The sequence below is a fragment of the Dermochelys coriacea genome, chromosome 7 (genome assembly GCF_009764565.3).
Source record: "Dermochelys coriacea isolate rDerCor1 chromosome 7, rDerCor1.pri.v4, whole genome shotgun sequence".
NCBI classification, from domain to species: Eukaryota; Metazoa; Chordata; order Testudines; family Dermochelyidae; genus Dermochelys; species Dermochelys coriacea.
The window spans coordinates 124,617,115-124,638,272 of record NC_050074.1 but is presented as its reverse complement, the minus strand read 5'-3'; the positions used below and the strand labels follow the sequence as shown (position 1 = coordinate 124,638,272).

The window sequence follows — 21,158 nt, the reverse complement described above, 5'->3', positions numbered from 1 at the left end:
CCTTAGTCCTGACAAACTGCCCCCTGCTATTGCAGCCCTGGCCTCCTTCTCCACCCCCCAGCACTGCCGGTGCCCCTCAATGCCGACCCGCAGCCCCGGCCTCCTTCCCTACCCACCCAGCACTGCCAGTGCCACTCAATCTCAACCCACAGCCCCTCTGCTTTCACAGCCCTGGCCTCCTTTCCCACCCCCAGCACTGCCGGTGCCCCTCAATCCCGACCCGCAGCCCCGGCCTCCTTCCCCGTCCCCCCCCCCACCCCCAGCACTGCCGGTGCCCCTCAATCCCGACTTGCAGCCCCGGCCTCCTTCCCCGTCCCCCCCAGCACTGCCGGTGCCCCTCAATACCGACCTGCAGCCCCTCTGCTATCGCAGCCCTGGCCTCCTTCCCCACCCCCCACCCCCAGCACTGCCGGTGCCCCTCAATACCGACCTGCAGCCCCTCTGCTAATCACATCCCTGGCCTCCTTCCCCACCCCCCACCCCCAGCACTGCCGGTGCCCCTCAGTCCCGACCCGCAGCCCCTCTGCTATCGCAGCCCTGGCCTCCTTCCCCGTCTGCCCAGCACTGCCGGTGCCCTTCAGTCCCGACCCACAGCCCCGTTCCGTAGATCTGCTGACGTGTCTCCGTGTTTAATGAGACAACCGTGCTGGGGACTGTGGAGCCCAAATCAGGACCAGGGAACGACCCACCCCCAGCACCGCACATGACTGCAGCCTGAACAGGGCAATTTCCTTTATTAAATTCCCCGGGACCTCCCTCCCCCCGGGCATCATACCCAAGAGCTGGGCAGGAACCGCCTCCCCCCTGCCCCTTCAAGGGTGCTCCTTCCAGGAATGGTACCCTGGCAGCGTCAGCCAATCAACACCTGCCAACCGTGGTGATGTCACCGCTTCCCGAGGCGGGACCGGCTGAGGCTGCTTCAGCCAAGGTGCTGGCTCACCCTCCTAAGGGGAAAACCCAGAGGGCTCCTGGTGGGGCGAGGAAAGAATCGAACTCGCAGGCTGGAGCCCAGGGATGAGCCCTCACTCGGCTCCCAGCCAGGGGCAGCCGAGGCCCTGGGGGGAGCAGGGGTTCTCCCCTGACCACGGGGACAGTGGGTAGCAGCTGAACCTGCTGGCTCTTTGCCCCAGGCTGGCACCGACTCCGCCATGCAGGGCAGGTGCAGGGTGATCCAGGCCTGATGCCCTGCAGGGCCAGAGAGCAACGACCTGGAGCAGCTGCCCTGGGACTCTTGGAGGAGAAGGCAACTGGTGGGATGGGGAGGGACAGAGCCTGGGCCCAGTGACCCTCACACCTGTGATGCCTCCAACCCCACCAACTGCTCACAGCCTTTGGGACCGAGCCAGACGCCATGCGGGAAGAAGTTAAAGGAAGGGAATTAACCTGCAGCCTCAGCAACCACCCCCTCCCGGCCTGACCCGCCAGGGCTGGGGTGCTACAACAGGGAGGAAGAAGGGTGGGTCACTCCTGGCTGTATCCCGAGAGCTCCAGGGAGCTGTTCTCCAGGGCCCCGTAACCGCCGAGCGGGACCATCTTGATGGCGCTGGCCGGGGCAGCAAGGAAGGGGTGGCGGGTGGCGAAGATCTGGTTGATCTCCATGAAAGTTTTATTCTTGGTCTCGGGGATGATGATGTAGACGTAAAGCGCCACCAGCACACAGACCCCACAGAACACCAGGTAGCAGTAGGCGCCAGCTGACATCTGGAGCAACAAGAGAACGCGGCCTCAGACGGGATTCCCAGCTGGCCCCGGGCCCACCTAGCACTGCATCCCACCTTGGAGGGGCCCAGCCCACTCGTGCCCCTAGCCGTGTTCCTTGCCTCCCATCCCACTGGGCTATTCCACCACCCCACTGAGCCTTGGGCACCTCTCCTTCATCAGGGGCTGGTGCCTTACAATTCCAGGGGGAGGCTGGGCTTGTGGGTAAGATGCTGGGCCAGGATTCAGGAGACCTGGGTTCAAGTCCCTGCTGTGCCACAGTTTCCATGCGTGACCATGGGCTAGTCACTTAGCCGCTCTGTGCCTCATATGTCCAATGGGGCACTGGCACTGACCTGCTGGACGGGACTGGCTGCCAGGAGAAATCCATTCCCAAGCGTGAGGCCCTTGCCCCAAGGTGAGGAGGCCAGGTAGAGCAAACCCGACAGAGAGGAAAGTGGAGCCTCCCCCATGATGTCCCTGGCCAGTAGTTTAATCCTGCCCCTTGGAGAGACCCCTGTAGCATGAGAATGCTCCCCCAGAGGATATTTTTCTTCACGCAGAAGGTTAATGGTAACCAGCTGCTTAACACGCTTATTATTAACAACATGGGAAGGGTCTTGAGCCAGAACTGGGAAGGAACAGGTTAAAGAGGTAAAAGTTAGAGGTATTCAAGTCAGCAGGGCCTGACAATATTCACTTCAGGGTACTTAAGGAGCTAGCTGAAGCAATCTCTGCCCCATTAGCTGCTATTTTTGAGAGAACTGAGGGAGGATGGGGGAAGTCCCAGAGGATTGGAGAAGGGCAAACACAGAACCTATCTTCAAAAAGAGGAATAAAGAGGACCCAGGCAATTACAGACCAGTCAGCCTAACTTCAAGACCGAGAAAGATATTGAACAAATTATTAAACAATCAATTTTAAGCCCCTGGAGGATAGTAGAGTGATGAGGAATTGCCAGCATGGACTTTGTGACAGTCTGAATCCCTATGATAAATCTTGTACAAAGTACGGCGTGCAAGGTATCATTTGAAAACTCATAATTTGCTGATCATTATTGTTCTGGTAAAATGTGTATGGCAACATTGTATGTATAGTTATAAGATTCTACCATATGGTATTGCTAAGACATTCTCTAAGTCTGAGGAACAGCCACAAACCAGTTTCTCACAGACAAAAGGCTGGCCGATGCCTTGGCCAGGTGTCCACAAGATTAAATGGGCCATCCCCTGGTTAAATGGACATTCTTTGGCAGGAAAGAGGGTGTGGGTAAAAAAAAAATCTACATCTTGACAAAGGAACAGCTTGCCGTTCCCACCCACACAGACTTTCTGTCTCCTGAACGTTGGCTGGAGATGACTTCCAAAGAAGGGAAGGAACTATAGGAAAGGAGTAGAAGTGTATTACATCGCCTCTACCTTTCTCTCTACCCCTAGCATCAGCAACAGCTGAAGAACAAGAAAGCATTGGACTAGGGGAGAGATCCTGCCTGAAAAGAGTTCAGCCAGTAGGACTGAAGAGACATGTGAGAGTGACCTTTGCTTTGGATTCATTTAATTTTGTTAAGTTTGGCATTAGTTGCATTTTGCTTTTATTTTCTTGTAACTAATTCTGACTTTTATGCCTCGTTACTTGTGATCACTTAGAATCTAGCTTTCGGTAGTTAATAAACTTGGTTTTTTTGTTTGATCTAAAGCAACATGTTTGAATTGAAGTGTTTGGGAAACTCTATTCGAGGTAGCAAGAAGGGTGCGTATGATTTTCTATTAATAAATGACAGAATTTATATGAGCTTGTATTGTTCTGGAGGACACCGGGCAGTACAAGACAGACATTTCTGTGGAACGTTTGGGACTGGGAATTTACTGGTGCTGCTCTCCAGTGTAATTCATGAGTGGCTGGCTACAACACTCAGACAGTATACACAGGACTCGGAAGTGATTTGCATGCTGGAGGTTGCATGTGAGCAGACCAGGAGTGGTAGCTCTCAGAGCAAAGCAGTGTAAAGGGCCCCCCAGGTTGGAGGATTGAGGGGACACAGCTATTCATTGGTCCAGATTGTACTCTGGGGAATGTCGCACTTTACAGTCAAGGAAAAATCATGCCCAACCAACCTAGTTTCCTTCTGTGAAGGGTAACAGGCCTAGTGTATGGGGCAGTGGGGTGCAGCAGAAGTGATCTATCTGGACTTCATCTCCTGCTGCAGTGAATTCCTCAGGTTAACAACATGCGGCATGAGACAGTGTTTCACTGGGCTTGTTAAAAACTTGCTGCCCTCTGATTTCGTCCTATTATTCCCTCATGCTCCTCCATCTGTCTGTATCCATCTCTCGTCTATGGGTGGGCTGTTAGTTATCTGAGGCAAGGACCATCTTCCAGTGTGCGTGGACAGCATCTAGCACCCTGATCCCTGACTGGGGCTGCTGGGTGCTACCCGAGGCCACATCCATGGCTGGTCATTACCTGTAGGAAGGGAAAGACGAAGCCCACGGTGAAGTTGGAGAGCCAGTTCAGGGACCCCCCCACGATATAGGCAGCGGGGCGGTGCGACTGCTTGAAGAGCTCCGCGGTCATCAGGAAGGGCACACCAGCTGGGCGGATGAGAGGTGGGTTAAATACCTTGTATGCTGGCATGGGATTGCAATACAGCAACGAGAGGGTTAGCGGTCTCTGCGGTGGGTGCCCATGAGGAGACCATGTGCCAGTAGGCTCGAGTCCCACAGACACCTCTGGGCTGCATCCGGTGGGGAAGAGGGTGAAGAGCGTCAGTAGCCAGGTGCCAGGATGGAGCCTCCCAGGAAAAGGCCAAGGTGAAACCCGGGGTCTGGGGCGTGAACCAGGAGTGACTCCAGACTGAAAGATGTGTGAGTGATCTCAGAATCGGGACCCTCTCTCTCCCTCCCCGACCCCCGGGGCCTGCCCCACTGGGGGTCCAGCAGCCTGCCGAACTGACTGGTCAAGTCTCTAGCGGTTGTGCAAGTGTCTTTCCGGGGCCCATAGGGGAGCGGGCCTTGGTGAGAAAAAACGGGTTTCTCCAGCGACTCTGCAATCCCTAGCACAGCGCCATGCCCCTCCCAGAACCAGACATGGCTCACGCATCACATAGCTGCTGCCCCCAAGCGCCAGGCTGGTCCCTGGCAACGGTGCCCTGGAGACGAATTGGTTCCAGCGATTGAGCAAGTACAACCTAGGCTGCTGCAGGGCAAGCTTCCCCATCCCCCACCAATGCACCGCAACTCAGCCCCGGGGCTGGGCCTCTCTGCTGAGGCTGCTAATGAGGTGGCTGATTGGGCTGTGGGGGAGGGGGGTGGTCCAGAGAGCCGGTCACAACAGGTTTGTTCTTCCGCAGAAAAATTTGACGAAAATGAAAAATCCATTTAATCAAAATTTTCCTCTTTTTGGCCAAAGTTCAAAAACTGAAATAATTCAATTTGGAAATTCCACCGCGTTGCCTTATGGGAGTTGAAGTACAGGTCTCTCATGCGCCAATTCTCCTCTATAAGCCAGGTTCTCTTGTCGGACTCCATCTCCCATAATGTACCATGGCCTCACCTTTTGGAGGGCAGGTGGTGCATCTTGGGAGTCCCTGGCCATAGTGCACCATGGGAGATGTAGTCCAGCTGAGGAGTTGAGCCCATAGAGGAGAAAGTGGCCATGGGGCAACTGAACTGTAACTCCCATGAGACACCGGGGCAGGATTTCACAGCTGAAATAGTTTGGGTTTCAGCTATTCCATTTGCTGATGAAAAATCTAAGTTTTCTGCAGAAAGCAGACGCTTTTCATGAAGTTTTGTTGTAGAAAATGCAATTTTTAGATCTGGTTGAAATTTTTTTCTTTGATGGACCAGTTTACTGCAGAAAAAGTTTAGAAACTATTCAAAATCCAAAGAAGTGTGTCCTTTCGACTCTGTTTCATTCCAACTTTTGTTTCATTTTGTTTAGACTTACATATATATAAAATTATTAACAACATTATTCAAGTGAAACATTTTGATAAGGTGTTTTCAGTGTTTTCAAATACAACATTTTGGAATGGTTCATTTGGTGAAACAGTCCAACTTTTTAGCCCAATTCAGGACAAAAACAAATTTCTTCAGAGGCTGGAATTTCCTGTGGGACGGAAATACCATTTTCTGATCAGCTCTACGAATTGCTGTTGAAAAATAGTTTTGATGGGAAATTTTCATTGGCCCAATTTGTCCACCAAGAACTGGACTGAGACCACTTGTTCATTCCAGGTGAGGGCGGCTGGACACTGCTTACCTGTGGCTGGATTTGAACTGGCTACTTAAAGGTGAAAGACTGCATCCTATTACTGACCCTGTATCCAACCCCATGGGGAAAGCAATTTGAGACATCCAGATACCACAAGATATTAATTCAAACAATATTTCAAAAGAATTTAAAAATACCATAGAGAAAAGATGGGACTTTATGCACCGCAGCCATCTAGTGTGTGAACTCATAACTGTTCCACTGTGTCTCATCTGCCCTATACTGATAATTGAGGGAGATTCTCCTTTCGCTCAAGCGTTGGGGCCTGTGCTTTTGGAGCACGAGAGGCCAGTTCTATCCCCAGGGTTGCCCTGAAGCCCTGAGTAGCGAGGGGACTTTGAGTTTGTTGCAATATGTACAGTTATGACATTAACCATGATGGTTTGATCAGAACCTTCCAGAGTAGGAAAGCAATCATATGCACTGCTTTAATAAAGATACTTAATGCAAAAAAATTTCACATGGGGAAAAGCAGCCCCTGATGGACCGTTACTCACAGCTCGCCAGGAATAAATATATATATATCTATATATATTTTTTTAAGTCCGATTCATCATTGTTTGTGAACAATGAGCCATTAAAACCCTAATTAAAGATGTAATTACAGCAAATAAATTCTTGGCTGAGAACGAATTATAGATCTGTTGGCAGTCCCACTCATACATCAGTTGGGTAAGCCATTCCAGGCCTCGTTCATCATTTTTAGGGAGCTCTCACTTCCACGCTTATTTAAAGGTGGAAAACCATTCGCCTACTAAGTAAGTAAGAGAAGTTTATTAGCATGTGCAGAAGGGTCTTGAGGAGTTGCTAAATGTAGGGGGGAATATGGAGGGGAGCAATCTCTTCGCAGCCCTCCCTGGATCTGGGTGTGTGAGGGTCTCATCCCAGGACCTTGCATCCTTGGTCCCACCATTGGCCCAGACAGGTCTGCCACGTCCTACCCTACCAGATCAAACCACTGGGCTACCAAGTCCGGCATGGTGCACCCGACCACGCGGTATCCAGCTCTGATGGGTCAGTTCAATGGCCCGGTCCCCATCAGTGCTGCCACCTGATGTTTCAGAGGAAGGAAAATCCTGACCCTTCATGTACTTGGGCCATTGCTGAATCTGGGACGTTCCGTCCACCCAGTTCTGCCAATTCACTGGATTCCTGCAGCCCCACAGCCTGCTAGTCCAGTCTAAGGCTCCCTCCTTCTACACAGGTGCCCCGACACGCAGCCCCCAGCCATTCTGTGTTTGTTTTAGAGAAGGGAGGCCCCGGCACCTACCTGGTCCCATACAGAAGCCAGCGATGATCCCGATGACGCAGGCTACGCTGGGGTAGCGCATCCAGGGCACCGTAGCCTGGGGAGGGAAGGTGCAGAAGCTGGGGGTGGCTGTACGCTGCTAGACTACCAGCCCAGTTACCGCCTCCTTGCAAAGCAAATTTGGGGAGCTGCTCTGTGGGAAACTGAAGGGCTGAGAGAGAGAAAACCAGCTGCAACATGCCAGGCAAAGTCCTCACAGAGCTCGGCCGGTGCCCCTCAGTCCCGACCCACAGCCCCATGCTTTCCCAGTCCTGCCCGCCCAGCTCGGCCGGTGGCCCTCACTCCTGACCCGCAGCCCCCTTCACACCCAGCTCTCTCCCGGCCTGCACCAGTCACAAAGTGGTTTGCCTAAAGAAGCTTCTCTCACAGTTCGAGCCCCAGAGCAGGATCCGGCCCCCGGCTGCCCTGCAATGATGCCAGTGGGTTGCTCCAGCCTCACTCCAATGTAACTCATCATCGTGTCCCAGAACAGCCGGCTGCAGGAGCCCAGCCGTGCTCGTGGGGGCGGGGGCGGTACCCGGGATTAGCCGCTGGCCCCTGCTGATCTGAGAGGGAGGTGCCAGGGCGAGGCGCCTCCCCAGCACTGCCTGGGGTGGGACGCTCCTACCTGCAGCACCAGGGCCAAGGTGATGCTGGCGCAACAGAAGCCCATGAAGGAAAAGCCGATGATGATGAGCGGCCGCCGGCCCAGCTTCTCGATGGTGAAGCACTGCAGGGAAAGGCCAGTGGCACGGGGCGTGTTAGCAGGAGAGGGCATGAGACCCACCAGCCCCCAACATCCACCTGCCCCACAGGGCACAGAGTGACATCACGCTCAATCAATAACGCATAGCACTAATATATGACATCACCAGACCCAGTTCTCATTGGCTTACTCAAGAGCTTGAGGGTGAGGGTGGGACACTTACCTGGTAACCTCTAGGACTCCTGGGTTCTTTCCTGAGGAGGGCAGGCTAGTGGTTAGAGCTGGGGGGCACTGGCGGAGTCAGGACTCTTGGGTTCTTTTCCCAGCCCTGGAGGGAGGGCAGGCTAGTGGTTAGAGCTGGGGGGCACTGGCGGAGTCAGGACTCCTGGGTTCTTTTCCTAGCCCTGGGAGGGAGGGTAGGCTAGTGGTTAGAGCTGGGGGGCACTTGCGGAATCAGGACTCTTGGGTTCTTTTCCCAGCCCTGGAGGGAGGGCAGACTAGTGGTTAGAGCGGGTTAGAGCATTCTAGGGCCTTGCTTGTTGAAAGGGGATGGAGCAGCAGCCGCCTGTCCCCTTCACTCATGGGCTGGAATCCCAGGGCAGAAGTGACCCGGAGCAGCGGGACCGAGCTGGCCCCAGCTGGCCCCAGCCAGGCCTGAGCTGCCCCGAGTGCCCAGCAGAGGCAGGCAGCTGCTTTGGGGCGCGGGGCGGGCGCGGGGAGCCAGAGCAGCTGCAGCAGCAGGGGGGATATTGGCAGCAGAACAAATCCTTGTAATTTTAGACCCAATCTCGGTGCGTCTGTCGGGGGCCGTTGGTGTCTGTGCCATGGATCAATCAGCTGAGCTGAGCTCCTGCCCGCCAGCTGGGGGCTGAGGGGCTGGGGTCCCTGCCCAGGGTTGCTGCTCACCCAGGCCAGGCCACTTGGGGGTCGCCCACCCTGCAAATTGAGCACCAGCGGCTGGGTGGACGCCCACGGGCCGAGGGCTGTAAATCCGCCCAGCGCGGCGCCAACTCTCCGGCTAAGTCAGGCTGGGGGGGAGCCGGGGGCACGGGGGCTCCTGGCTCAGCTGGCTGGGCACTGAGGGGAAAAACCATAAACCAGCCGCCCCACCCAGCGACAGGCTCAGCTCACAGGGGTTATTATGGGCTGTTCCACGGAAGTTAGTACAGCCAGAATGAGCCCTTGGGACCCCAAGCACCCCCACCCACCCCCCACCTCGCCCACTGTGACCCCTCCCCCCACCTGCACCCCTGCCACCTCCATCTCCCCCAATGTGACCCCTCCCACCACCTGCACTGCCTCCTATCCCCCAACTCACCTACTGTGGCCCCTCCTTGGTGCCCTCCCCCCACCTGCATCCCCTCCCAGCCCCCCACTGTGACCCCTCCCCGACACCAGTTAACACTGCTCAGTGGGAGTCACCCCCCCCCGTGTTGCCAGTGCCATGGCGACACTTACGCCGAGCAGGCCGGCCAGCACCTCGATGGCGCCCGTGCCCACGGTGGTGTAGGGGATCTCGGGTTCCGGGATGCCGGCATGCTGGAAGATGGTGTTGGTGTAGAACCAGATCTGCCGGGGGGGGGAGGAGAGCAGGGGGGTCAGCGGTGGGGCTGGGGGGTAAAGAGGCCCCCCCAGGACTCAGGAACCACAAGCAGGGGTGGGGGCACCCCTGGGGGCTCTGGCCATGGCACTGCGGGAGCCCCCTGGTCGCCAGTTCAAAGTCTGCCTTGGGATGGGACTGGAGGCTGTTCTGACCCAGGGATGCTCACTGGCTCTGGGTGAGATGAGCTGGGGGGCTCAGCCTAGCTCCTCCTGGGCCAGGGTCCCCATTGCAGGGACCTGCTGCATGATCAGCACGACTATTTCCCAGCTAGGCCAAGGAGCCAATGGGCCAGGAGGCTCTTGGGAGACAGAATCCCCTCCAGGGTACAGGGTGAGCTCCCCACCGGGGCCGGAGGTGCAGGGGGGCCTGGGGAAGTTCCCCTCTGGGGCAGAGGACGTGGGAGGCCGAGGGCAGCTCCCCTCCAGGGCATGGGGCGTGGGCCTGGCAGCACTTACCGCATCGATCCCAGAGAGCTGCATGCCCATGTTGATCACCACCACGGAGAGGGTCTGCCAGCGCACGGAGCCGTCCCGCAGGAGCTGCCAGGCGGAGATGGTCTCCACAGAGGAGAGCGAGCGCTGCTCCTCCTGCATCTCCTCCAGCACATCCCGCACATCATCCTTCCCCAGGAACCAGCGCAGTGCTGGGGAGAGCGGTGCAAAGCTAAGGCACGGGGCTGGGACTCAGGAGATCTGGGCTTGATTCCCAGCTGTGCGCCCCTGTGCCTCAGTTCCCATCTGTACAGGCCCTGCCCTGACCCATTGGGGTGTGAGGCTGAAGTCAGGAGGATGGGAGGCGCCCAGACACTATGGTGCAACAAAGAGGGAAATGCCCCTCCGCACCTGGCCCTCCCCAGCTTCCCCTGTCAGCAGTCCCAGCACAGAGGACGCCCCTCTGCTGGGTCAGGGTTGGGGGAAGAAGCAGCCACCTCTGGAGCACAACGGACTGAGGCTTGAACCCAGGACCCTGGAGAGGTCAGCAGGCAGGAGCCTTCCCGCAGCTGGCTGGGCCGGGAGGGCTGAGGCAGCGCTCTGGAGGGTCAGCAGAGCCGTAGCTGATTTGCACCAGCACAGAATCTGGTCCGGGGGCTCTTGGGCCTGCAGTTCCGGGATCATGGGTCTCTTTGGGATTTGGGACAGGGTAGGACACGGTAAGACCTAATCCGCCCTCACCCGGTTCTGGGAGCAGCCTGGCCCTAGGGGATACATCAGCCACCCCCCCCTGCCAGGAGGGCTCCACTCACCATCCGTGGCCCCCTGGACGTTGTTCTTCTCAATCAGCAGGTAGCGGGGGCTCTCAGGGAACCAGTGCAGCAGCAGGAGCTGCAGGAAGGCGGGAATGACCACCAGGGACAGGAAGAGCGGCCAGTATCTATCCTGCAATGAGCCAGGCAGGGAGATGCATTCAGGCAGGACCAAATCAACCCAGACCTGAGGGGTGTTTGTCCAACCTCCTTCTTAGACACCTTCAGTGATGGGATTTCACAACCTCTCTCAGGCACCTATTCCAGAATCTTAACTACCGTAGAGTTAGAAACGTTTCCCTCCTGTCTCCAGACTATATGTGCCCAGGGTTTTAACCTTTCCTCATTAATGATCTGGAGGATGGCGTGGATTGCACCCTCAGCAAGTTCACGGATGACACCAAGCTGGGGGGAGAGGTAGGTACACTGGAGGGTAGGGATAGGGTCCAGAGTGACCTAGACAAATTGGAGGAATGGGCAAGAGAAATCTGATGAGGTTCAACAAGGACAAGTGCAGAGTCCTGCACTTAGGAAGGAAGAATCCCATGCACCGCTACAGGCTGGGGACCGACTGGCTAAGTGGCAGTTCTGCAGAAAAGGACCTGGGGGTTACAGTGGATGAGAAGCTGGAGATGAGTCAGCAGTTTGCCCTTGTTGCCAAGGCGGCTAATGGCATATTGGGCTGCATTAGTAGGGGCATTGCCAACTGGTCGAGGGACGTGATTATTCCCCTCCATTCGGCACTGGTGAGGCCACATCTGGAGTGTTGTGTCCAGTTTTGGGCCCCCCACTACAGAAGGGAGGTGGACAAATTGGAGAGAGTCCAGCGGAGGGCAGTGAAAATGATTACGAGGAGAGGCTGAGGGAACTGGCCTTATTTAGTCCTCTTTAGAGAAGAGTGAGGGGGGATTTGATAGCAGCCTTCAACTACCTGAAGGGGGGTTCCAAAGAGGATGGAGCTCGGCTGTTCTCAGTGGTGGCAGATGACAGAGCAAGGAGCAATGGTCTCAAGTTGCAGTGGGGGAGGTCTAGGTTGGATATTAGGAAACACTATTTCATGAGGAGGGTGGTGACGCACTGGGCTGGTTTATCTAGGGAGTGGTGGAATCTCCTTCCTTAGAGGGTTTTAAGGTCAGGCTTGACAAAGCCCTGGCGGGGATGATTTAGTTGGGGGTTGGTCCTGCTTTGAGCAGAGGGTCGGACTAGATACCTCCTGAGGTCTCTTCCAACCCTGATACTCTATGATTCTAATGTCTAATTTAAATCTCCCTTGCTCTGGATTAAGCCCATTGCTTCTTGTCCTGCCTTCAGTGGACATGGAGAACAATTGATCCCTGTCGTCTTGATACAAGCCCTTCACAAATGCGCAGGCTGTACCCAGATCCCCCTCAGCCCTCCTGTCTCCAGACTACACACGCCCAGGGTTTTAACCTTTCCTCAGAGATCAGCCTTTCCAAACCTTTGATACTTTCTGCTGCTCTCCGCTGGACTCCCCCTCTTTCCTAAAGTGCGGCACCCGGAACTGGACACAGGACTCCAGCCGAGCGAGACGATCACCTCCCAGGTGGGACGTACGGCCATCCAGTTACACTCCCCGGCCTGATATCAGCCTCTTTGGCAGAGCCACTGGAACCCTGAGATCCTTGTCAGAGCAGCCCAGCCGCAGAACCAGGCAGTCCCCGTTCCCAGCTGTACATGTGATTTTTCCTCCCCAAGTGTAGCGCTTTGCACAGCGCACATAGGACCCTGGAGACCCCCAGGAGATGCCCCCATCCCTGGTCACCCTCCCGCAGGGCCGGGGCTCACGGGGGCTGGGGGCTTGGAGGAAGCGGCAGCGGTTCAGGGGCGTTTCAGCAGCACCGACCTCCCCCAGCAGCTCCGGCAGGCCCAGGACTTGAGCAGAGAAGACCCCCAGGCAGATGAAGATGCTGGGCACCAGACCCAGGAAGCCACGCAGGGTCTTGGGGGCGATTTCTCCCAGGTACATGGGCACCGCGCTGAGACAGATGCCTGGGGCGGAGAAGGAGACAGGGGGGGAGGGGGGCAGGGCACGGAGCAGCCACGCGGGGTGTGGAGGGGGCGGGAGAGGGAATTGGTGTCACACTGGGCACCAGGCAGTGCACCCTCTGGATCCCCCCTAGAGCCAATACCCCAACTGGGATGGAGGGGCAGCTCCCCGGGCAGGCTCCAGCCAAGCTCCTCTCCTCCCAGAATGCCCTGGGGCTGGCTGTTCAATCCCGGGACACCCCTCTTGGTTATGAGCCACTTTGACCCCCAGGAGGGCACCGGCGATGGGCACTGCCCCAGCGGGTCCGTCCTGCCCCCCTCCTTCCGCCCGTGGGGAGACAGCGCAATTGTGCAGCAGCCCAACCACATGCTGGACAGAGCTGTGGCCACATGCGCGTCTGGGCTGGCACCGGCGGGTCCCGTTCCTGTCGCAGAGGGAGATGCAAACCCGCCCTGCACTGGGTTAGCGAGGGGTGAAGCAGGGCCAGTGCCAAGGTGGGCCTGGCTGGGTGCCGGAGCCAGCAGAGCCCCGGGGAGGCGGTGGGGCAGCCCACGCAGGGCGCTACCTGAATGCAGCCCCATGACGAAGCGGCCGGCCATGACCATCTCGGGTGACTCCAGGTAGCGGCTGAAGCCCATCAGAAAGCCGGCCAGGAAGACGAGCAGCGTGCTCCGCACAAGGGTGCCGTTCCTAGCGGGGGGCAGGCAGGACATCAGCCCTCCACCTGGCATGGGCCTCCCTTCTGCAGGGTGCTCCATGCTCTCTCTTCCTCCATCCAACAGCTGTTCCCCACTTTTCTCCATCCCAGCCCCATGGGGAGCTTGGGGGGAGGGGCATTCCTGGCAGCTCTCCCTGTCCCCATAAGAGTGGGGCATGTGTCAGGCTGGCTTCTCCTCTCCCCTATCTCTGGCAGGTCTTAATGCTGCTGGCTCCATTTGCTGGGCATCCCCCTGCTCCATCTGGACTAGAGGCGGGCACCCCCTGGCAGACAGGGGCAGACAAGCCACCATCCTCCCCTCTATTTCCTCTAGCCAGGCTACGGGTGCATCCCCTATGGGCCCCCTGTCCTGCCTCCCTCCTGCACCCATCTTACCTCCCGTATCGACTGACGAGCATCCTGACTGGAAACGAGCCCACCAGCCCCCCCAGGGCGAAGACTGAGACGGTCAGCGAGTACATGACAGTGAGCAGCTCCTGGCTCGGGCTCTGCCCGTAGCGCCGGGACCAGGTGGCGTTGTAGAAGGCCTTTATGTGCTGCAAGGCAGAGAGACGGGGGCTAGCAGCGCGGGGTGCCCACGGCCCACCAGCTGCTTGGATTGCCGGCCCTACGGGGTCTTTGTATGTGTCTGTAGCACACCCAGCTCCTGATCATTTCAGGGCTTCGTCTCTCAGCACCTCAGAAAGCTGGTCCTGTTTCCCCCCTCGTACCAGAGCGGCTTGAAATGCAAGATTTGGGGGCGGGAAATCCCAACATTTCAAACTTCACTTCCATTCCAAACCAGGAACGAAAACAGCCAATTTGAAAATGTCCCGTGCCAGGGAATTCTGGGAAATACGTCATTTCGGGTCCGTTGAAACCTCGTGTTTCAGCAATGCCACGAGCTTCCCTTCCAAGTTATTTGATTTTGTCCACAACCACCTCGGATTTCAAACCAGAACGGTTTCCAGATGACCAACGGAAACGGGCCGTTCCGGCGAGGTCAAAGCGAACAATCTGACCGGGGCCGACGCGTGGTTGCACAGTGTTTTCCCAGGGAAACGTCGTCAAAAAGGACACGTTTCCCGGGGAAGTTTAGATTTCGACAAAATGGCAAAAACGTTCTACTGAGAAATCTTCAACCCGCTCTGCCTCTCCCTGCGCCGGGGGGGGGGGGGGCTGGGTTACCAAGCCCATGATCTGACCCCACGATGCTTTGTGATCCAACCTGTTAGCACCAGCGTGAGAACTTCCCAAAGGTAATTAGTAAGAGGCTCTTCCTTCCACGTCAGCGCTAAGCCATGGTGCTAGGGGGCACTGTGGGGTGGGAAATGTTGGTCCTGCCCAGTCGTGGTCAGTAAAGTTCCCATGGGGCGTTTCGTCAGAATCGGGGTGTGAGCAGGGCATCCTCCCGGCTCAGGTGATCCCATCCTGATCCCCTCATTTCTCCCTGCAGCATCACCTGGATGCTGCCTCCTCTTTTTCTGCTCCTAGGTCTGCTGTTCAACACCCCAGAGGTGGCCGCACCGCGGTCAGTATAATTCATCTGCCTGCTAGAGACCCGCTGGGTCAAAGTATCTGCCTGGCTTAGGATTTCCCAGTCCGGGGAGGGAGCGACTTTCCCCCACAAAGACAGACAGACGGACACAGCTCTTACCACGGCCGGTGAGTTCACCGCTGCCAGGTTGTAGCCGTAAAGCAGGGAGGAGCCGAAGGAAGCCAGCAGGGTGGCGGTGAGCAGTGGAAAGGTGAGGTGCTGGGAGAGAGGAGAGACACGAGCAGGCGTCAGTGCAGCCTTGGCCAGGGGTCTGACGCGGCCCCAGGAGGAGGGGGGAAGACGGCAGAGCCGCGAGCTGCTCTCCCTGCCCCGCACCCAGCCCTCTCTGCGAGGTCACAAGTGAGATGAGCTGCGGGTGTGGGGGTGTGTGTGTCTCATTTCTCCACCCTTGTGCGCCCAGCACAGGAGCTCCTGCCTGCAGGATGGGGGGCACCTGGCTCTCGCTCGGCCCAGGGGAAAGGTCAGTGAGGAGGAGCGGCTGGAGCTCCAATCCCACTGCCAAGTCGAGCATCTCTGGCCACAGGTCACCCAGGTGGGACACACAGCTGGCCCCAGCGGTGAAAACCAGATGCTCCCATGCATCCAATGCGGCTCCCAGATTTCACTGTGGCCGCTTGATCTGGCTGCAGCCAGAGCGATGCCTGGCAGCCCAGCTGAAGTGCCCAGGCAGCCCCATGGCACCCAGCCCGGCCCCATGGCACCCAGCCCAGCAAACTCCCCTGCCCCATAAGCTCACTCCCGGGTCCCATGCAAGGCTCTGGGCTTGCTCTGTCATGGGCTGGGCTCTCTCAGGGACTCCAGTAACCGAGTGCTCAGTGGTGCTACACTGGTCAGCCATGGGCTGGCGCCATGTGCGACGTACGTGGTGGCAGAGCCGTGTCGGGCCCAGGCTATTAGAGCGACAAACGCGTCTCTCTCACCCACAGACGTTGGTATGATAAAATATATTCCTTCCCCGCACCGTGCCTCTCTCATAGCTTCTCTGAGCATGCAACAGCTTGCCCTGGCACTGCATGAAAGACCCTGGGGTCTCTCTCTGGGATGGAAGCCCAGTCATCAGCCCATATCGGACACATGACATGGTGTCAGAAGTAAAGGCCGCACCTTCTGCCTTGTCCCAAAGGCAGACGGACCCCCCCAAGGAGCCACTCTTTCCAGGCCCCAGAGAGCCGCACGTCCGAGTGGACAGACTGGACCTGCACCCTGCAAGATATCACCCTGCAGCTGAACTCCAGCAGGAAACCGAAGCCATCTCTGTTTGCTCCTTAGTCTACGCTGCGGGGAGCAGGCAGAGCCTGTCTTTTAACCTTTCCCCTTTACCGAAGACAGTAGTAGGGCTCCGGCTGGGTTTGATGCACACTTTGTACCTCATTGTGTACGAAAGGGCGTTTTGGCTGGAGAATTCAACAACCAGGGCAGCTGTTAGCGGAGCTTTATGTGCCTTGAAGGAAGGTGCTGAGGATGACACCGATTACAGAGCTCACTGCAGAAGATGGGCTGAGCCCAGCCCAAGAGGGCAAGACCAGCATGTATGGCGAAACCTTTCCCCAGTGAGGGATGTGCATTAGACAGTGACTCTCTGTCCCTCGCAGGGAGGGGGGCATCACCTCACACCTGGGGACAGAGCCAAGTCTGAGGCCTAGACACCAGGGGCTGAGTTTTTTGGGGGGGGCGCGCTGGGCCTGCCGATAGCTTTGTTGAAAGCCGCAGGGCTCAGCACCACTGGCCAAGGAACATCAGGCACTGAAGAAAGGGCAGGAGGGAGCAGACAGGCTGGGCTGGGGGTTCAGGTACCAGGCTGGAACTCAGCAGATCTGAGCACTAAGCCCAGCTCTGTGTAACCTGTTACAGGTCAGACAAGAACTGGGGTCCCCCCCAGCAAGGTGCAAAGACATCCTGGGGTGACCAGGGGCAAGTCATTTTCTCTGGGCCTTGTTCTGCTTTCTGTAAAATGGGGTTCACCTACCTTTTGTCTGTCTGGTCAATGGTGATTGTAATCTCCTGGGGGTGGGGACTGTAGAATGTACAGCACCTAGCACAATGGCCCCCAATGTTATTATTAGCCTCACCATAGCAGCTGGGAGCCACAGGCAGAGCCCGGTATCCCCTTGTGCCGGGTGCTGGACTGACACAGAGTCCCTAAGAGCTTCCAATCGTAGACACAAGACAACAGATGGCGGCAGATGGGGGCAGTGCGAGGAAACAAAGAGACATTAGTCAGCAAGACAGACAGAGGGCCCAGCTCACCAGCCAGTGCTTTGTGGGCATCCCAGCACAGGAGAGCTTGGGGGGTGGGGGGGTGGAAGGTGGATGGTGTTTTGCAGAGGTTTGCAAGGAGAAGGGGGGGCAGCAGGGGAGAAAGCTCAAAGGGGCTTCATTTGATAAGAGAACAAGTGGGTGACAGAGGCTGCTGTCCAGGGCAGGTGGGAGGCGAGCGGCGCCAGCTCCGTAGCCAGTGGGAGACGCTAGGCCAGATGGGCACCGCCAGTGTGGGCCTGGCCATTGATGTGTTTAATGGAATAAAAAAGGGGGATCCCAGCGGAGAGATGCCAGGCGAGGGGTGACCTGGTCAAAGTGCCATGCTGAAGGAGCATGATCTGTGCAGCAGCGTTTTGAACGAATCCCAGGGACAAGAGGGCGCTGGGCCAGGCCAGAGAGACGGCTGTGGCAATAATCAAGCTGCGAGAGGTGGAGAACCCGGCCAAGCGTTTTGCTGTGTGGGCGGCTGGGCAGGGCCGTAGCTTGGGGATATTCTGCAGAAAGAATCAGTCAGGCCTGGCCAAAGCCTGGGTCTGAGGACCTAGGGGCTGGTCCAGATTGAAGATGATGCCAGACACCCACAAGGAGACATCAGGCGGCAACAGGCCATGGGAACACGGCCCAGCAGAAGCTTCAGAGCAGCAGCATCAACCATGCCCGCCTGGTACAGCGAGGCAGGAAAGGAACCCGCCCCAGCGGGCAGAATGGAGAAAGGGGGTGGCCAGCTGAGTATCTCTCCTGCCCAGGATAAAAAGGCAACAGAGGGCAGGGTAGCATGGTCTCCGCCCCCTGGGAAGGCATCCTGTCACTGCATTGTCCTGCAAGGGCCCAGCACCCCCATGCGGCCCCCGCCACCACGTTCACTGTTCAAAATGTACTTCTTGTTTCCAGTCTGAATGCGTCCAGCTTCAACTTCCAGCCATTGGATCGTGTTCGTGCCGTCGGCACTCCCCTGACCCTCACCCGCTCAGTGCCATCCCACCGCTCCCACCACTCTGGCCCTTCCATGCCCCCCTGCCAGGGGAGCGCAGCTGCAGCCCACCCCCCACATGCTGGTTCTGTTCTGCGATGGGAGCCGGGCAGCCCTCGGAATCCAGCTTCCAAAGCCTGGCGCTTCAGAGCCTCCGGCTCTTCTAAGTTGGGCTGTTTAGGCAGGCACCCCATTTGCCTTCTGAGGGGCTTTGCAGACAAATCTCACCAGCGAGCGCACTGGCCGGACTCGCCCTGGAAAACTGGCGCCGAAGGGCATTGTTTGGGACGCGCGGCTGGATAATCGCAAGGCGTGCCCTACAGCCTCTGCCCGTCTCTCAGCTTCTCCATCTTTCACCTAGACCAGTGGCTCTCAACCTATTTACCATTGTGGGCCACATCCAGTACCGGCTGTATGGCCCTGAGGATGTCATATGGGCCGCAGGTTGAGAACTACTGACCTAGACAGTTGGGGAGCGGGCAGCACCCACTGGCCTTTCTGCCTGAAAACACCTCCCCTCTCCCAGTCTCTCTCTCTTGCTGGGTATTTTCCAGCCCCCTCGTTCCCCACCACCCCCCTAGTGTTTCTTCGTCGCTTTTTCCCACCCCGTTTCTGTTTCTCAGACTGAGTTATAAAACTCCATAGCTTTGCAGCCACCCTGGGGGGAAAACTGAGCCTGGCTCAGCAGCGCCTCCCTCTGGCCCTTTGTGGAGAAGCCCAAAAGTTGGGGAGTGGGGGGGGGGGATCCCTTGTTTAACTCAGCCTGGCGGAAGGGGTGGGAGAGGGGGAAGGTGTGGGGGTGGTGGAAGGGGGAGCAAGTTCCTTCAGCTGTCACTTTTAATCCCCTCGCCCCAGTTCTAGCCAGGCCCATTCCCAAGTCCCAGCAGCTAGCAGGTGTGAATGGGGACCACGCCGACCCTGGGCAGCGCCCTGCTTCAGTCAGCGGCTCTGGGAAGGGGGGGGTCCCTTTGCAACCAGCTGGTCACTGCACGGGAATGCGGGGGGGGGTTTGCTCATTGCTCCCCAACGAGGCCATGCAGAACCAGGGAGCGGGGGGCAGTACAACAGGGTTTGTTCCCAAGTTGGGTGAGACTGGGGGTCCCTAAAGGACCCCACCGGCTGCACCTCACTTTTCTGGGGACCCTCCTGCCATGGACCTGCAGCGCGCCCAGCCCAGCCCATGCCGGGCCTGACACGGGCCTCGCTTGCCTGGGAGACTCCGCCGCGAAGCTGCCTTTTGATCCTCGGGGCAGCAGCTTCTCCTTAGTGCAACTGCTTCCTGAGCGTGAGTGAACCCTCGCACCCCCCGGGAAACAGCCCGGGACTGGTCCTGGCTCGGAGCCAGGGATGTCACAGGACCGAGCAGTACCGGGTTTGCCTCAGCATTGCGCAGTGAGTCCACAGCAAAGACGGGACTAGAACCCAGGAGCCCCCCCCCCCCCGGCTCTAACCACCTCCCCTCCCAGAGCTGGGATGAACCCAGGAGGCCTGGCTCCCAGCCCCCTCCCCCTAACCACTAGACCCCACTCCCCTCCCAGAGCCGGGATAGAACCCAGGAGGCCAGGCTCCCAGCCCCCTCCCCCTAACCACTAGACCCCACTCCCCTCCCAGAGCCGGGATAGAACCCAGGAGGCCAGGCTCCCAGCCCCCTCCCCCTAACCACTAGACCCCACTCCCCTCCCAGAGCCGGGATAGAACCCAGGAGGCCAGGCTCCCAGCCCCCTCCCCCTAACCACTAGACCCCACTCCCCTCCCAGAGCCGGGATAGAACCCAGGAGGCCAGGCTCCCAGCCCCCTCCCCCTAACCACTAGACCCCACTCCCCTCCCAGAGCCAGGATAGAATTCAGGAGTCCTGGCTCCCAGCCCCCCATGCTCTAACCACTACACCCCACTCCCCTCCCAGATCTGGGACAGAACCCACAGTCCTGACAAATTGAGATATCCCCCCAAACCCTCAAAGCAGCTGGCCGGGGGGTTATGCCAGCCCAGTGGCCAACACCCCTGCGCTGCCCCAGCCCCAGGAACGGTAGCCAGGAGCTGCAGCCTCCTCCAGGTTGCCCAAGTCGTGTGCAGGTCTAATCCCCCTAATCCCACCCGGAATGCCAGCCAGGGCAGCCAGCTGGCTCAGAGAGCCTGGCAGGGAGGCAGTGGATGGGCTGGGGCGAGGGAGGGAAGCCCGGGGCCCAGGAGCCCCCTCTCCCCCAGCCAGGTCACTCACCCTGGTGATCCGTCGGTGGGCGTGCAGGACAGGTTTCCCCTCCATCGGGGCGATGCAGGCCCTAGAGAGGCAGAAGATGGGGCCGCCTGACTCCAGCCCTCTCGCTCATTTCAGCACTTACTTTATTTGATTTTTTTTTTTTTTCAAAGCAGGGAGGAAAAATCAGAGGGTGGGGGTGGGGATCGCTTGATGCCCGCGAGGCCATTGGAGGATTCCTGGCTAGGGAGAGGTGGGCCCTGGGGCCTCCCCGCTTGATTGATGGGCAGCAGAGGCAAGAGGCTTTGCAGGGCGGCAGCCGACCCAACGGGGCGAGGCGGGGCACGGAGCCCTCGGTTCAGCCCTGCAGGGCAGAAGGGAATCACATGACAGCTAACGTGATTTGCTTTGCTTTTTGGGAGGAGGGAGATGTTGCAGCCCATTAGTCGGAGGGGCTGGACCCTTCCACGTTTAACCTTCCGGGCACCGGGGCAGTCCCGGGGAGATCTGCCCTGGAGAACGTGTCCGGCCGCCATCGGCTTCTTCAGCAGCTTGTTTGGTGCCCCCGACTGAGGTCTCGTCAAAGGCACCGGGCTGAAGGAGCTGCCTGTGGATTGTGGCCTGGACTGAAAGCAGTGGGAGGAGCAGGGTCACAGGC

The 21,158-nt window shown here is 58.0% G+C and overlaps 1 protein-coding gene across 1 annotated transcript; it reads right to left on the bottom strand.

The window, feature by feature from the left end:
- Nucleotides 1–1,433: 1,433 nt before the first annotated feature.
- LOC119859033 (solute carrier family 2, facilitated glucose transporter member 9-like) lies at nucleotides 1,434–20,791 on the bottom strand. The gene is made up of 12 exons (XM_038410636.2): nucleotides 20,525–20,791; nucleotides 15,176–15,274; nucleotides 13,915–14,075; nucleotides 13,387–13,511; nucleotides 12,678–12,823; nucleotides 10,814–10,946; nucleotides 10,026–10,213; nucleotides 9,426–9,536; nucleotides 7,890–7,991; nucleotides 7,244–7,319; nucleotides 4,162–4,289; nucleotides 1,434–1,701 (listed from the first exon to the last, which is right to left on the bottom strand). The coding sequence occupies exons 1-12, from the start codon at nucleotides 20,567–20,569 to the stop codon at nucleotides 1,462–1,464; spliced, it is 1,554 nt and encodes a 517-aa protein (XP_038266564.1). The 5' UTR covers nucleotides 20,570–20,791; the 3' UTR covers nucleotides 1,434–1,461.
- Nucleotides 20,792–21,158: the final 367 nt, after the last annotated feature.